General features: G+C 38.6%; 1 protein-coding gene across 1 annotated transcript in view; it reads right to left on the reverse strand.

Annotated features, from left to right (window-relative positions):
- Window positions 1-15,508: 15,508 nt before the first annotated feature.
- The window catches only part of LOC144313287 (solute carrier family 25 member 3-like), a 35,379-nt gene continuing 35,037 nt past the window's right edge, over window positions 15,509-15,850 (reverse strand). The window contains 1 exon segment of the mRNA XM_077896427.1: window positions 15,509-15,850. Coding sequence (XP_077752553.1) covers window positions 15,709-15,850 — 142 coding nt within the window. The 3' untranslated portion in view covers window positions 15,509-15,708.

Consider the following 15,850-nt stretch of genomic DNA (forward strand, 5'->3'; position numbering starts at 1 on the left):
CTTTGCCTTCAAAATCCCCTTATTATCTGTGCTTTTGAGTTGCTACAAACTTCTGTGTTCTGTCCTCGTCTCTCTCTCTCTGCAACTTTCCACATGCTCCTACCCAGAGAACAGCTTCCCAACAGGATCAGACCTGGCCCCCATAAACTTAAAAGATTAATGAACAAAGACAGTCCTATAGTCTCTCTCCTTCTGAGTCCTGCTCAAGGGCTCTCTGGGCGTGCTACGTTCTGCTTCGAGCTGCAATCACTATTGTTCCCTGTACTGAAGACTGTACTGCAAGCAGAGACCAGTCGTTCCCCACCCAACGCCATTGTACAGCAAGGGCTCCCTTCCCCCCACTTGGTATGCAAGGAGGCCTGTGCTTGGGTACTGCGGGAGTCCATGGCACTGAATGCCTTGCCTCTGTGAAGGTGAAGCCTCCGTGGTGGGAACAAAATTTACCTCTTTGCTCCTGACAACAAATGCCTTCAGCATTCTGTGTTGTTTTGTGTCTAACAACTCAAGTTAGATTGCATTTTATCCCTTAAGACAGTACTTTCAATCTGAGGGCGCTCTGAAGGTAGTACACAAGCAGAATATAAACAAACCTGATGTGAAGGAACCTTTATGTTTTAATTTGGTGGAGTGTTGTTTTTTTTTCCAGATTGGTTGAATCACAGTCCTCAGCTATTTAGAAAAGAACAAAAAGGAACAGTTTCCTGATCCACTTGATAACAAATTCTGGGCCTCCACTCTCTTTCATGGTCCATGGGACTGAATTTAAAAGCCAAAACACTAAATTTAAAAAGAAAAGAATGCATTGAAAAAAGGCAAAGTAAGATTCTATTTTTAAAAAACTGAAATGTGAAAACTTGATTTGAAAGAGATTCCATGTGTAAAGTTGCCTGAGGAAGTTTATCAAATTTTTGTCCTTTGTTTCAAAAAGCTTTGCGAAGAAGCAGTCCGGAATGTGAACTTTGACACCATCATTATTTGGACTTTGTGTTCTCTTTCATCAACAAGCAATTTTGTTTTCTATGTAGTTATAACTTATTTATAAAGAGAAATTTTATAGAGACCTTTGCTTACCAAGCATAGCTCGAGAGTACTTCACCCTGTATTTCTGGAAACCTCTTGTTTTCTTTTTAAGAACTGCCTAAGAAATCTACATCCATGGATGGGAAAGACTCTAAGCTTAGTTGTGAAAAAGACCACCAAGGACACAAAACAAGAAAAAGAACTTTCTATTGAAGTGATCATTTCACATCAAAATCATCTTAACTATTTCTAAGGGAATTGTAGTTTAAAAGACATAAAAAGTCACGAGTTGTCTTTATTGACATGGGGTTAGGTTTATTAACATTTTACCGTCTATAAATAGTAGTGAAGTCATTTGTCTATTCCTGGTCCAAGAATATCAACATAGATAATATTTGCCTTTGTTATCTTCCTAACATATTTTATAAACATTTTTCTCTGGTTGTCCAATTCTGCCAAGAAACCCCCCAACCTTGGTACTTCCTTGGACCTGCTCAAGGTGATCAGAGACTGTGACTTTTATGTTTATTTATGTGCTTCAAATTTGTTTTTTTTTTTAAAGATTTTATTTATTTATTCATGACAGACAGAAAGAGAGAAGCAGAGACATAGGCAGAGGGAGAAGCGGGCTCCCAGCTTGGAGTCTGATGTAGGACTCAATCCCAGGATCCCGGGACCACGACCTGAGCCAAAGGCAGGTGCTCAACCACTGAGCCACTCAGGCATCCCTCAAATTTGTTTTATACTGACTTTTTATTTCATGATAAATATATGCTTATTAAAGAAAATATTAGAAAGTACAGACAAGCAAAATAAAAATCACTTGTAAATCCATCCTTTAGATGGGATGATGTGGTAGGCAAGCCTTCTGCTGCGACATGGCAAGGCTGGAAGAAGCAGTGTGGAAGAGGACAGGGTGGTGAGAGGGACTGTTCCATCTCCTCTGGTGGGTGTGGAAACAGCTGTGCATGTGTGCATGTGTGTGAGTGTATGTGTAGGGGGGATGCTTGGTTCCTAGTAAGTTGGGAAATCTGAACACTTGGAGATAGAAAGAACCCTCAAGAAACCGTTACTAGTCTGCCCAGAAGTGGAGCATGTTGGGGTTAAAGCAATCAACTATACAAATGTGACAAGATCATATTTGTGCCCCAAAAGGGAGAAACAATTATGGTATGTGTGAGGGTGCTTGTATAAGTGTGTGTGATTTTTACTGAGGGCAGCACATTAATTGGTGTCCATTGCTGTAGTTCAGAGGACTTCAAGCATGAACGACAGAGCAAAGCAAAGAATATATATATATATTTTTGTAAAATGACTTTTCTGACCTACTTCTGAAGTTATCGAACTATTTTACTGATATGCCAGGGCCAATTCCATTCTGTCTTGTAACTGGCTGGATAGAATGAGAAGAAAGGCCCATAAACAGATATGCTGGAGAATTACCAAGAAAAGGAACTCCTAGAGTCAGGTGAGTTCTAAACATTCCCAAAGACAAAAAGCCCCAAAGTCTTTCCAGCCCAACCCCCCACCCTCCACCATATGTCACTGGCCTGGCAGCAGTGGCAGCCTCTCCTCAGCCAAAAGGCTTTGTGTTTAGTTTTTCATTTTTAAAAACATTTCAAATGAAAACTTCCAAAGATAAACAGAAGTAGAAAGAACAGTGTAATTAACTGCCAAGTACTCAGGTCCAAGAATTGTCAGTATTTCATCTAGACCACCATCTGCTCTAAAAATTACTTTGAAACAAATTCCAGACATCACATCATTAGATAGATGGCAGATGGATGATAAATAAATAGATAGATAGATTGATTGATTGATAGATAAATAATAGATCTTAAAAACGAGGTAGTTAGTCTCCTCAGGCTGCCATACAGGATGCCATGGAGTGGGTCATTTAAACAACAGAAATTATTTTCTCCTCATTCTGGAGGCTGAAAGCCCAAGATTAAGATGCTGGCAGGCTGGTTTTCCAGTGAGACATTTCTTCCTGACTGGCCAATAGCTTGCTCCTCACTGTGTACTCGCATGACTTTTTCTCTGGTATGCTGCTATGTCTCTTCCTCTTCTTATATAGACACCAGTCCTATTGGGTTAGGACCCCACCCTGTGTCTCATTTCACCTTAATTACCTCTTTAAATGCTCCATCTCCAGATACAGTCCCACAGAAATTAGGAGTTCAACATTTGGATTTGGTGGTGGCGGGGGGCATAATTCAATCCAAACACAGAGATTTTTTTTAACACAAATAAAATTCCTGGGGCACCTGACTGGCACAGTCCGTTGAGCCTCCAACTCTTGGTTTTAACTCCAGTCATGATTTCATGGTCATGAGATAGAGCCTTGTGATGGGCTCTTGGCTCTGATCTGAGTCAGCTTGAGATTCTCTCCCTCTCCCCCCACCCCTCCTGTTCGTGCTCTCTCTTTCAAAAAAAAAAAAAATCTTAAAAAAAATAGCGTATGGGATGCCTGGGTGGCTCAGGGATTGAGCGTCTGCCTTTGGCTCAGATCGTGATCCCAGGGTCCTGGGATCCAGTCTCACATTGGGCTTCCCACGGGGAGCCTGCTTCTCCCTCTGCCTACATCTCTGCCTCTCTCTGTGTGTCTCTCATGAATAAATAAATAAAATCTTTTTAAAAATAACATAAATACTACCATTGGAGTGCCTAGGTGGCTCAGTCAGTTAAGCATCTGCCTTCGGCTCAGGTTATGATCCCAGGGGTCTGAGATTGAGCCCCAAGTTGGTCTCCCTGCTCAGTGGGGAGACTGCTTCTCCCTCTCCCTCTGCTCCTCCCCCTGCTCCTACTCTCTCTCTCTCTCAAATAAATAAAATATTTAAAATAAATACATACATACATACATACATACAATACAATATCATTACACACCTAATGTGTAAAATAGTAACAATAATAATCTCTTAAAATAAAATATTCTGTCAAAGTTCAGTTTTTTCCAATTATTCTTATAAATGTTTTTTATAACAGCCCCAAGGTTTCATCTTATTGATGAAAGTTTGTGGGAACATACTGTTTTTAATCTTTAAAAATCCATCAATAAGCAATTTATTAAACACTTATTATGTATTTACCATTGAGAAGCTAAATGCCCATGTCAGGGAACAACAAGTAATGAGGTCAAGTAGTTAGATGGGGCCAAACTACAAAATATATTGAAAAGCATTAAAAAAAAAAAAAAAGCATAGCAAAGTTTAAACTTGATTCAATTAAAAATCGATAACCTTTAAAGATTTTTGAGCTTTGAGGTGACAGGATGGACTTCAGTATTTCCAGTGAATGACTACATGACAGTGACAATTTCCTTTATCTCTCATAATAACTGCTTCCTAGATTGGTTGAAAGATCGAGTAAAATAATGAATGTTTTATACAAACCTAGCTTGTGATGATAAATGTATAAAGATTATATTTAGTTTGTAGAAATTTGTCATTATAGTCAATGATTAGAAAACAGATATTCTGCAAAGCAAGACTGTAACTAAGTATATAACTATATTTTAATACTCAATCAAAGATTTTAATTAAAAGTTTTTAAATGATAAAATAACCATATGAATAATATAAACAAGATCATCCTTGATGGCCAAGAGACATAGAATGAAAGAAATTAAATTTAAAGATATAGAAAATAAAATTTTCTAGATATGCATTTAAATTTTTTCATTGTATAAGTCTTAAACATTTTTGTAAGAGCTAAATTCATATACAGACAAATGCTATATAAAGGAAATTTAACTCTAGTTATTTTTAGCTAAATGCATTATAAAATAAACCTAAGACCTCATTATAGGCCACGTTTTTGCAAAGATATAAAAACTGAGCTATGTTGGCAGAGATGCATGTGATAGAGTTTTGAAACACTTGTAATCTATGAGTCAGTACCCCTGGAATGTTGGAGGAGAAAGAATGGCAGTAATCAATCTAAGAGGACACAAAGGCATGTGCTCTATGAGCTGTTCCAAGTCTATTTTAGCAAGTGCACATGTTTCCAAAATGAAAGATACTCTCCAAATGGTCAATTGGCATCTGGATCATATAAGTGGTTTTTGTTGTTGTTGTTGTTGTTGTTGTTTGTTTGTTTTTCTTTATTTTTCTTTCTTTCTCTTTCTTTTTTTTTCTTTTGTCTTTTAAAATCATTTCAAGTCCAACAAGATTCTCCAAAATATTTAGTAAAAGGAATTATTTTCAAAATTTAGGAAGGGCTTTAAGGAAAAGGCTCTACCGGGACCAGAGTTTATCATTAAAATATTATCATTATTTGTTTTTAGTATTGTTAAATGAGGATATCCCATAAAGGCACATAATTCTGTTACTAAAAAGCAGAAAATAGCACATTTTGGGCTATTTTTGAAGTTTGTGCAAGACTATGTTTTGTTTGCTGATTTGCTAAAATAATTCACAAAACTCAATGGCAGGTTATACTTAGGGCTAAAATTTATGACAGCAAAGTATACTGAGCAAAAGCAGAAAGAAATGGATGTGCATCAGTGGAGTCCTGAGAGGTTCAATACAGGCTTCTGATGTCCTTAACCATCTAAGAGCATACAGGAGCACTTTCTCTGGCAGATTTATAGGTGGAATATCTCTGTCTAGGGAAGTCCATTTGAGTGTCAGAATCCAAGGCCTCTACAGGGGCCAGTCCCATAGGTAAAATCTACTACACAACCAGCCATGGCAACCAAACTCAAAACTCTGACAACAAACACAGATGCACATCATCACTCTTGAGATTTGGGAGAAACAACCTGATAAACCAGTACAGCATGGTCCATAGCTCCAAATGTATATTACAAAATTATCAATCATTAACATAAAAAAGATTCCAGGAAAAAAAAAAAAAAGATTCCAGGGACCACATTTCTAGGTGTTGGCCAAGGATCAATTACGTCTCCTTTGGAGACATGGAATGAATAAGCATATAGACCTGCTGTAATAACTCTTTCATCAGTGGTTTTGGTATGAACCAAAGGAAGCAGGCTTGAAAGATAGTGTTACTTCTGAGAGCATGCCTTGTAGCCTCCACCACTCTTCATTTCCCAAAGTTTCTCCTCCAGAAAGAATGTCTTCCATATCCTCTTCTGTCCTCATTTCCAAATCCCATATGCCCTTCAAACTCCCAAGGCATCGTTTGATTACCCAGTGACCCATGCTGAGCTGGTAGCCATCATCTGTGCAGTCAGGACCAGCTATGAAATCTGCAGGGCTTAGTGAAAAATGAAAATACTGGGCCATTTGTTCAAAATTTATTTAAAATTTCAAGACGGTGACAGTAAAATTTTAAACCAAAAGAGAACCCTTGCACTGAGGGCCCTGTTGAACTACACAGATTACACATCCATGAAGCCAGTCCTGAGTGCAATGATTATGTTCTGGAGATGTATCTCTTCCAAGAGGCCAAATTACTGATCAAAAGATGACTTGATGATACCCTCTAGGTCCATCCATGTTGTCACAAATGGCAAGATCTCATTCCTTTTTGAGACAGAGAGAAAGGCAAATGTTATATGCTTTCACTTATATGTAGAATCTAAAAAACAAAGCAAGTGAAAACAACAACAAAAACACAAACAGCTCATAAATACAGAGAACTGTTCATTGCCAAAGGGGAGGAGGTCAGAGGGATGGGCAAAATAGGTGCAGGAAATTAAGAGGTACATACCTCCAGTTAATAAAATAAATAAGTCACAGAGTTGAAAAGTACAACAGAGGGAAAACAGTCAATAATATAGTAATAATATTGTATGGTGATGGATGGGAACTACACTTATCATGGTGAGCACTGAGTAATCCATAGAATTGTCAAATCAACATGCTGTACACCTGAAACTAATATAATCTATGTCAATTACATTTCATAATTTAAAAAAAATGACTTGATGAACCTCGAGTCAGATGAAGGAAAGCAGCTGTTGCTGAGAAGGTCTTTGTGTCTCAGGAACTCAGCACAGCAGGTTTCCTACTGATCTGGTGTGTGTGTGACAGCTAAGGGAAGTACGCTCACCTTCAAGTCAGATCATTCGCTCTTGCCCCTCACTGGCAGTGTGACCTTGGAAAGTCACTTAGCCTTCTAGACTATTTCCTTCTCCATGACAATGACACTGAGTTTAAGGGGCAATTGTGAATGTTGAAAGAGATAACAGGGAAAAAGAAAAAAGAAAAGAAAAGAAAAGAAAAGAAAAAAAAAGAAAAGAAAAAAAAAGAAAGAAAAGAAAGAGAGAGAGAGAGAGAGAGAAAGAGATAATATCCAGAGAGGCACTTTGTAAACCAAAGTGCTATGCAAATGTTATTTGCCTTCTCTCTGAATAATGCCTTCTCTTCTAGATAAGGAATATTAGTTGTTATTTCCTATTCCCTGGATAGTACTCAAGACACATTGGCAAATACTTTATTTTCCAATCTTTTTTTCCCAGATACTAATGCTTCTTTTATGACAGCATTACAACATAACTTTATATCATGTATTCCCAAGACATAAAATACAGTTACAGTGAGAGCTGATCTGCCAGGAGACACTGATACACTCATATCATCCAGGTTGAGTATCTTCTGTGAATGGCTAATTTTCTGCACTTTATGTTTTGTTCCAATTAACTTCAAATTCAGAAAGTGTCATTTTCAAAACTTGTCCTAAATTGTCAGTCCGTCAGACTATATAATACCTGCAGCGGCCTATGCCCAGAGTACATTTTGTGCTTAAAAATCTCTCAGCTTCTTAATTACTGTTATGTATAGAGGAAGATCTTGAAAAATATTTTGCTAAATGAATGAATTAGTTACTAAATCAGGAATGAATGAAGGGAAGAGAAGCTCATGATCTGGAAATGTCAAAGGATTAAATGCTGAAACTTGTTTATGATCGCCAAACGTGATTTCTTTGACAACAGAAATAATTGTTTTCCTAGTTGCCAACTAAAGACTTTCAACACATGGAAATGTGTCCTAGATGGATATAGTACTTGATCCCAGGAAAGACAAGTCCTACTGCGAGCAGCTGCCTGGGCTGGTCTGGACTAGAATGAAGTGAGATGAGCCGCAAAACAGCCTATGCACACCAGCCTTCCCTGGAGGGGAACAAAGCTCCTGCCTTGGGGTTCTGAGTCTGTTTCAGAGTTGTCAAAGGAGTCATTGTAGAGCCAGATCTGGAAGTCTGTGATACTATTACTTCCTGATTTTCTTCTTTACTCTCCATCTCTGCACTCTTCTTCGCCTAGCATATAACAAACACACAATCATGGCCACTGCTGATGTCTCTTAGGCCAGATTCAAACCATGAGTCATCTCCAGGACTGTCCCCGTTCCCATGGAACACAGGAGTCGAATTGGAAACTCTTACAAAGATAGCATGGAACTAAGTCCTTGGCTCTGAAACATTAGACTAGTTTTTGGAAATGGCTTAAAGGAAAGAAACAAATGAATTTCATTCCAAACTTCTATTTTTTATATGTCTTTGGGTGGGGTGTATGGTAAAAACTCAATTAATGGGCATTGTCAAACGGAGTAGAACTCCCACTCTGGTCAGCTCACAAATGGAGAGCACAAGTGCATAATGTGTGATCGCTCAGATAGGTTGCTTTGCCTGGGTATTTGAAGGCTACTCAAGAAATTTCAATAAAAGTAAATTGCTTGCTCTAAAAATGGAAGTGTTAAATTTTTAATGTTATGAAAGAAACAATTGAATGACTCAGAGCCTTCAGTTTTAGGATGATTAAGAAACCCCAAATTGTTAAGAAACACTAGCCTTTAAACGAAGCAGAATCCTCTGAGCAAGTTAAAATGTTCGTTGCTTGTGCTCCCAGGGCCCCAAGAAAACAGAGTGAAAATAATTAAAGCACAGTTGTTGCAACTTTGGCAGCACTCATGATTTTGGAGATGATCTTCAGCTTCAGAGAGCTCAGAACGCTTCAGTTATGCACTGGTTTAATTAAATAGAATATTAAGTCAAAATGTGTCACTTTGGAGGGGCTGCTGTTTCCTAGGGGTGTATTCAGTGAATAGAGTTTTTAGTAATTAGAATGAGATTTTCCTTCTGAAGTGGCTTTTCTCAGCCAGACGATGATGCAAGTTCCTACTATCAGAAAAGGAGAGTATAGTAACATGTTATGCTAAAATGGAAGAATCAGTATGACTTTAGGGTTTAAAAAAAGACACATTTTCTAGTACTGACACTATTAACTCTGCTTCCACTGCAACAGCAGCAGCAGCACATTTACTCATCACAACTTTTGGTCCCTTATTACTTACTATTCTCTACCCAAAGGAGAAAGGACTCATGCAGGGTGCCTACTTCCACATCTTGAGACAAGAAAAATTGGGATGATTTTAGAACATCACATCTTGCCAAAAAGCAAGAATGCTTCTAAGGATTCCAGAAGCAGAGGGGAAAGGGCACGGCAATGTGCTTGATGGTCTCCTGCTGTAAAATAGAGCTTCAGTGAACAAGAAATGTTATTGGGAATATAATTAGGACAAGTTGGATCTATGAAAGGCCATGAATTTACAATACCCCAAAAGAAATATTGACATAAATCATACAAAAGATAATCGTAGTACATAAACAGGTAGAAGAGGATATGGTTTATTTGTATCGATTTTAATAAATGAAAGCGTGTGTTTCATTTCATTAAATTTATGAATATTTATAAAGTATGGATATATAGTTGCTTCTATATGAGTGAAAACAGGGACGTCTGGGTGGCTCAGAGGTTGAGTGTCTGCCTTTGGCTTAGGTCATCATCCTGGAGTCCTGGGATCAAGTTCCACATTTGACTTCCCGCAGGGAGACTGCTTGTCCCTCTGCCTGTGTCTCTGCCTCTCTGTGTCTCTCATGAATAAATAAATAAAACATTCAAAAAATGAAAAACAAACAGAAAAACAACAACAACAACAAAAAACCCCAGTGAATACAAGCAACTGTGAAAAGTCTCAGAAATTGTGGAGCCTGTACAAAGGACAGGAAAGATTACTCATTTATAGCAGTCACAGTAAAAACGGGGAAGAAAGCGGTTTAACATCAAATCATTACAGGTAGTCATACATAAGACGGAAAAAAAAGTTCAACTTTTTTTTAGTGATAAATGAGCCATATGTCCTAAAGGAAAGGTAACTATGCCTCTAGGTATCTAAGCCTCTTGATGGTCCCAACTAGTTATAATGAAATAATAAAAAGGAATAAATATGGTTTTAATAATAGTACCAGACGAGTGGATCTATCATCACAGAAAAACATGTTACTTAATACTAGCCAAGCAGGACTTTAAAAGTAAACCATTTTGAAGGAAGATACCGAGTTGTAAAATAAAACAAAACAAAAAAACTAAAACACATGCTAAAAATGATCTTGGAAAGTTTTACTAGCAAGTGGAGCTGATAAATGGATCTAGACTGTCAGCAAGAACCTCTGTCCTGTTGCCCGGGGGCTCAGGTGTGACTCACATCAGGTCTCACGCTCAGACCAAGAATTAATTGACAAGCCCCATCTTATAAATGGTCTGGCCTGGGGAATATTCTTTTGGGTCTGCGAAGATCACTGCAAAATCCTGGGAAAGTGTCCAAATAATGAAATAAAAAACCCTAGAAGGATATTGAAATAAAAAATAGCTATGACCTGACAACAGTATGAAACCAAGTAAAGGGAAAAAAATGAAGAAATAAGATAGGGCCATTTGTTGATGTCTCAGAAATAATTTCAGTGTGATAATACATTTTATAATTGTGTGTATGTTTCATCAACTGTTTGAAGGATTCAAATGTTTTTTAAAATCAGCATTAGTAATACATACACCCATAATTATAGTTTAAAATGTTTAAGAGAATTAATTAAATTGATTTTTTAAACAGATTTATTTATTTATTTTAGAAAGAGGGAGAGAGAGAGAGAGAGAGAATGAACAAGGGGAAGGCCCAAGGTAGAGGAAAAGAGAATCTCAAGCACACTCCATGCTGAGCAAGGAGCCTGATGCGGGGCTCCATCTCATAACCCTGAGATCCTGACCTGAGCCGAAACCAAGAGCTGGACATTTACCTGACTGTGCCACCCAGGCACCCCATTTTTAAATGCTCAAAAAATTTAGTTTTCAGTGATACTTAATTAGATATATAAGTTTTAACAATCTGAGCGTTAAACAAAGTTTAAATAGTTATGAGTATTCCTTCCATGTCCCAAAGCTCCTGGGCATTAAAGAATATAAACATAATGAGAGGGACATGTGGCAGGAGTCACTTAGACTGATGACAATGCTCAGTGGGCAATGGGATGAGGAAGAGGACAGGAGGTCTTCCTTGTGCCACATTTATTACTTCAACTGGGCTCATGGGTGAAGAGGTGTTTACAACATTATACTCCATACATTCTTCTGTGCTGAAATATTTCATAAAAAAACAAATTTGCAATTGTACTTGAAGGAAGAGAAACTCTCCCTGATAAGAAAGATGGTCTTAATCCAAAAAGAATGACTAGACTGATTCAAATTACACTGAAAAATGTTCACACCTTGTAATCCTAACTCCAAAGGCAGAATTTTACAAGTTCAAAGCTATTTTAAGATATTGTAATAGCTATGTACGGTGACAGATGGTAGCTCCACCTGTGGTGAACCCAGCATAATGTATAAACTTGTCAAGTCACTATGTTGAACACCTGAAACTAATGAAACTGTGTCAACCAGATGCCAAAAAAAAAAAGCCATTTTAACAACTGGCCAAGTTGGATAACTCCATTGCAATTAGCTATATCATTTGGTTCTAAAGGCATTAACCATTACATATACATTAACCTATTACACATTTTAGATTTTCATGAGTTTGTTTAATATAATTTCCAGAAATTAAGTCACAGTCCTCTGCAGACTCTGTGCTTCAAAAACTATATGTATCTGTGGGAAAACATTTGCTGTGCTAACAATGTTTCATTTGCTGGATTAAACAAGCAAGTTACCAATAAGTCATTTTTAACTTTTAAAATTCCAGTATTGTTAATGTCCAGTGTTCTATTCGTTGCAGGTGTACAATATAGTGATTCAACAATTCTACATATTACCCAGTGCTCACATCATGCTAAATGTACTCTTAATTTCCGTTGTCTATTTCACTTGTCCCTCCCGCTCCCCTGTGGCAACCAGCAGTTTGTGCTCTATAGTGAAGAGTCTGGTTTTTTGTTTGTCTCCCTTTTTCTTTACGCATTTGTTTTGTTTTGTAAATACCACTATAGTATTTGTCTTTCTCTGACTGACTTAATTTCACTTAGCATTATACTGTCTAGACCCATCCGTGTTGTTGTAAATGGCAAGATTTCATTCTTTTTTTATGGCTGAGTAATACTCTATACACCTATTGTTGGACACCTGGATTGCCTTCATACCTTAGCTATTGTTGACAATGCTGCAATAAACACAGGGTTGCTTATATCTTTTCAAATTAGTGCTTCTGCTTTCTTTGGGTAAATACCCGGTAGTGGAATTGCTGGATCCTATGGTAACTCTATTTTTAATTTTCTGAGGATCCTCCATACTGTTTTCCACAATGAATGCACTCACTTCCATTCCTACCAATAGTGCACAGTCCACATCCTCGCTGACACTTCTTGTTTCTTGTGTTTTTTATTCGGGCCATTCCGACAGGTGTGAGGTGCTATCTCATTGTGGTTTTGACTTGCATTTCCCTGATGATATAAGTTGTTTTTATATTAATTTTGGGATGCAATAGCCATCATGGAAAACAAAAATACAGCTACTTCACAGCAATAACCTATTAGTGCAATATAATAGATTAACTTTACAAGAGAAGAAAAATATGAAAAATGTAGATCTAGTGACATTCCATACCTTTGCAATGGGCCAAAGCTATCATTTCATGGGCTCAAAATTGTGGTCCACCTGGGTCACTGAGTGGACTATTGTCAGCACCAGGAGTTTTGTTACTAAGAGCCACTTAAAATGGGTTCTTCTATAGCAGCCTTCAGAGAGAAGCTCTGTCTAGAAGGCATTGGTGGGGCTCATGTCTGAAAGCACAGAGTCGGAGTCTTTCTTTACTTAAAAAAAATAAGACTTTATAGAGTTGATATTTAGAGGGCACCTAGGTGACTCATTTGGTTAAATGGACAACTCTTGATTTTGGCTTAGGTCATGATCTCAGGGTCATGGGATGGAGCCTCGCATCTGCGCTCAGGAGGTAGTGTGCCTGAAGATTCTTTCTCTCCCTCTCAGTCTGCCCCTCCCCACCCTGCTCCCAGGCTTGTGCTCTCTCTATTTCTCTCTCTTTAAAATAAATAAATATTTCTTTAAATTGTTGCTATTTGGTTTAGCATGGATTTCTCTGCATTAATTTGGATTTTTAAAATAGTGCACTAAAATGTATTATTATTTATTTGATTACTGAGTTTTTGTGAATCCCCCTCCATTTATGCCTGAGACAAGTGCCTCACTTTCTCACTCCGGACTCAGCACTGGTTGCATTTGCTCTTTCTACAATTTGCATCATTATCCAAAGGGGGATCCTGAGAATATTCCTAGATCCCTCATTCTGAACCACCTCTCGCATCTAAATAATTTTCAAACTTCATAGATTCTACTCTCCCTCTCTCTCATTGCTTTTCTGTTCTGCATTCCCACAGTCCTGTTTTGTGTCTCCTCTCTTCCCTCCAAGATGACTGCAAAAGCATCTTAACTAGTCTATCCTAACTAGCCTACCTGTCTTCCTCCGAATCACTGCCAGTAATATCTTTCTAGAAGGCAAATGTGTTCACATCACTCTCCTGCTTCAAAGAGGGACGCCTGGGTAGCTCGGCAGTTGGGCATCTGCCTTTGGCTCAGGATGTGATCCTGGGGACCGGGATCAAGTCCCACATCAGGCTCCTTTCGGATACCCTGCTTCTCCCTCTTCCTGTGTCTCTACCTCTCTCTGTCTCTCATGAATAAATAAATAATTTTTTTTAAATTAAGCCTTCAAAGATTTCCTCCAGCTTTCAGAACATCCTGAGCTCATTTGCAGACCTTCATAGACTGGCCCCTGCCTTGTTCTGCAGCTCATTTCCTGCCCTAGACTACAAACACTCCCCATGCATCGTGCTGCTGCATGTCACCTGGCATACTGTTTGTACATACTGCTCCTTGTCTCTGGAATGCCCTTACCAACTCTTTATCCAGCTGACTTCCTATGTTTTGAAACTCACCTGAAGAATATTTCCTCTGTGCCTGGATGGCTTAGTCAGGTAAGTGTCTGCCTGTGGCTCAGGCCATGATCCTGAGGTCCTGGGATTGAGCCCTGCATGGGGCTCCCTGCTCAGTGGGAAGCCTGCTTCTCCCTCTCCCTCTGCCTCTGCTGTTCCCCCTGCTTGTGCTCTCTTTCTCTTGCTCACTCTCTCTCACTCAAATAAATAAATAAAATCTTAAAAAAAGAGAGAGTATTTCCTCTGGAAAGAATTGGCTGCCAACGTCATTGAATTTATTTACCTAGTTTCTGCATTTCCAAAGTACTTCATATGTCCATTTACCATGTCTTTCATCATGTTATGCTGAATTCATTGATGTACTTGCTGTAATTAGACTGTTAGGTCCTTATGAACAGAAATCATGACTTTTTATCTTTGTTTCCCATCTACTAGCAGAGTGCTGGGTACTCAGTAAATATCTGTTTGAATGAGTAAAAGAATGATATAAAAGACATAATAATGTATGGTATACAGTAGTTACTCAAAGTATTGGTCTTCCTTTTTCTTTTTTTGTTTTTGTGTTCAACTACCCTAATAATAAGTTTAGAGTTATCATTCTCAATTACCAGATACTTTCAAGAACTGACACTTAAGTAAAGAATCTCAAGGCCTTTGTTGATGCTATCACAATGGGTTGAAGGCTTTGTTTGAAGGTATTCAACTTAACTGAACAAACTGGGTAATGCAGTGTGCTGGTCCCTGCAAGCTAAAGGTTGGATAAAAAATTATTGCAGATCTCAAAGAGTTTTCAATCAAATATAACCAAGTATGACAAATACTCACTTTATGCTACTATAAAGCATACTGCAGCAAAGTACCACAGGGTGCCATCCAGAAACTATGGGAGTCACATAACCCGTACTTGTAGAATCAGCGGAGTGAGATGCTGGGGAAGAGCACACCACACGGAGGGCACAGACATGCAGGCGGGAAGCCACCGAACATTTGGAAGCAGAAAGCAGGCCCAATGGGGGTACATATAAGAGTGGAAGGAGCAAAACCTACAAAAGTGGTTGGGAATATATTGCAGAGGGTCTGGGGTCTGAGGGTTTTTTTTTTTTTTTTTCAGAGTCCACTTTATTGAGTGCTGTAGCATTTACACAGGTCAAGGGAGGCAGGCGATGGGCCATGGCTAAATAGACCCCCTCTCCAGGGTTTCTGCTTGAGCGGGATGAGGACTAGTTGGTTCAGGATGGTACAAGCCACCCCTTCTCCTCCCCCAGGAGAGGCCCCCTCCCTCCCACAGAGCTACAGCAGCCTGGGCTTTTTTTTTTTTTTTTTTTTTCATTAATAGTTGGGTTTATTTCACCAGTGGGTTTGAAACTCTTGCCTTAGGCAAGAATACTACAGTAATTATACCAGAAATAGACAATTTCCTACACTGTCAAATATATAAAAGTTCCTCTTGCACTTTTCTCAACACTGATCAACAAGCAGATGCAGTCCACATTTGCTTTGATCAATCTACTGAGTTAACCCAAGCTTCTTCTTCAGAGACTCTGGCATTTCAGGTGGAGGTGGGCGAGGGAGCCTGAAGTAGACCTTCACAGAGTCATAGATGAACCACTGTAGTGCAGTCAGAGTGCCAATCATGATGATATGGGCA

This window comes from Canis aureus, chromosome 5, assembly GCF_053574225.1.
Source record: "Canis aureus isolate CA01 chromosome 5, VMU_Caureus_v.1.0, whole genome shotgun sequence".
Classification (NCBI taxonomy): Eukaryota; Metazoa; Chordata; class Mammalia; order Carnivora; family Canidae; genus Canis; species Canis aureus.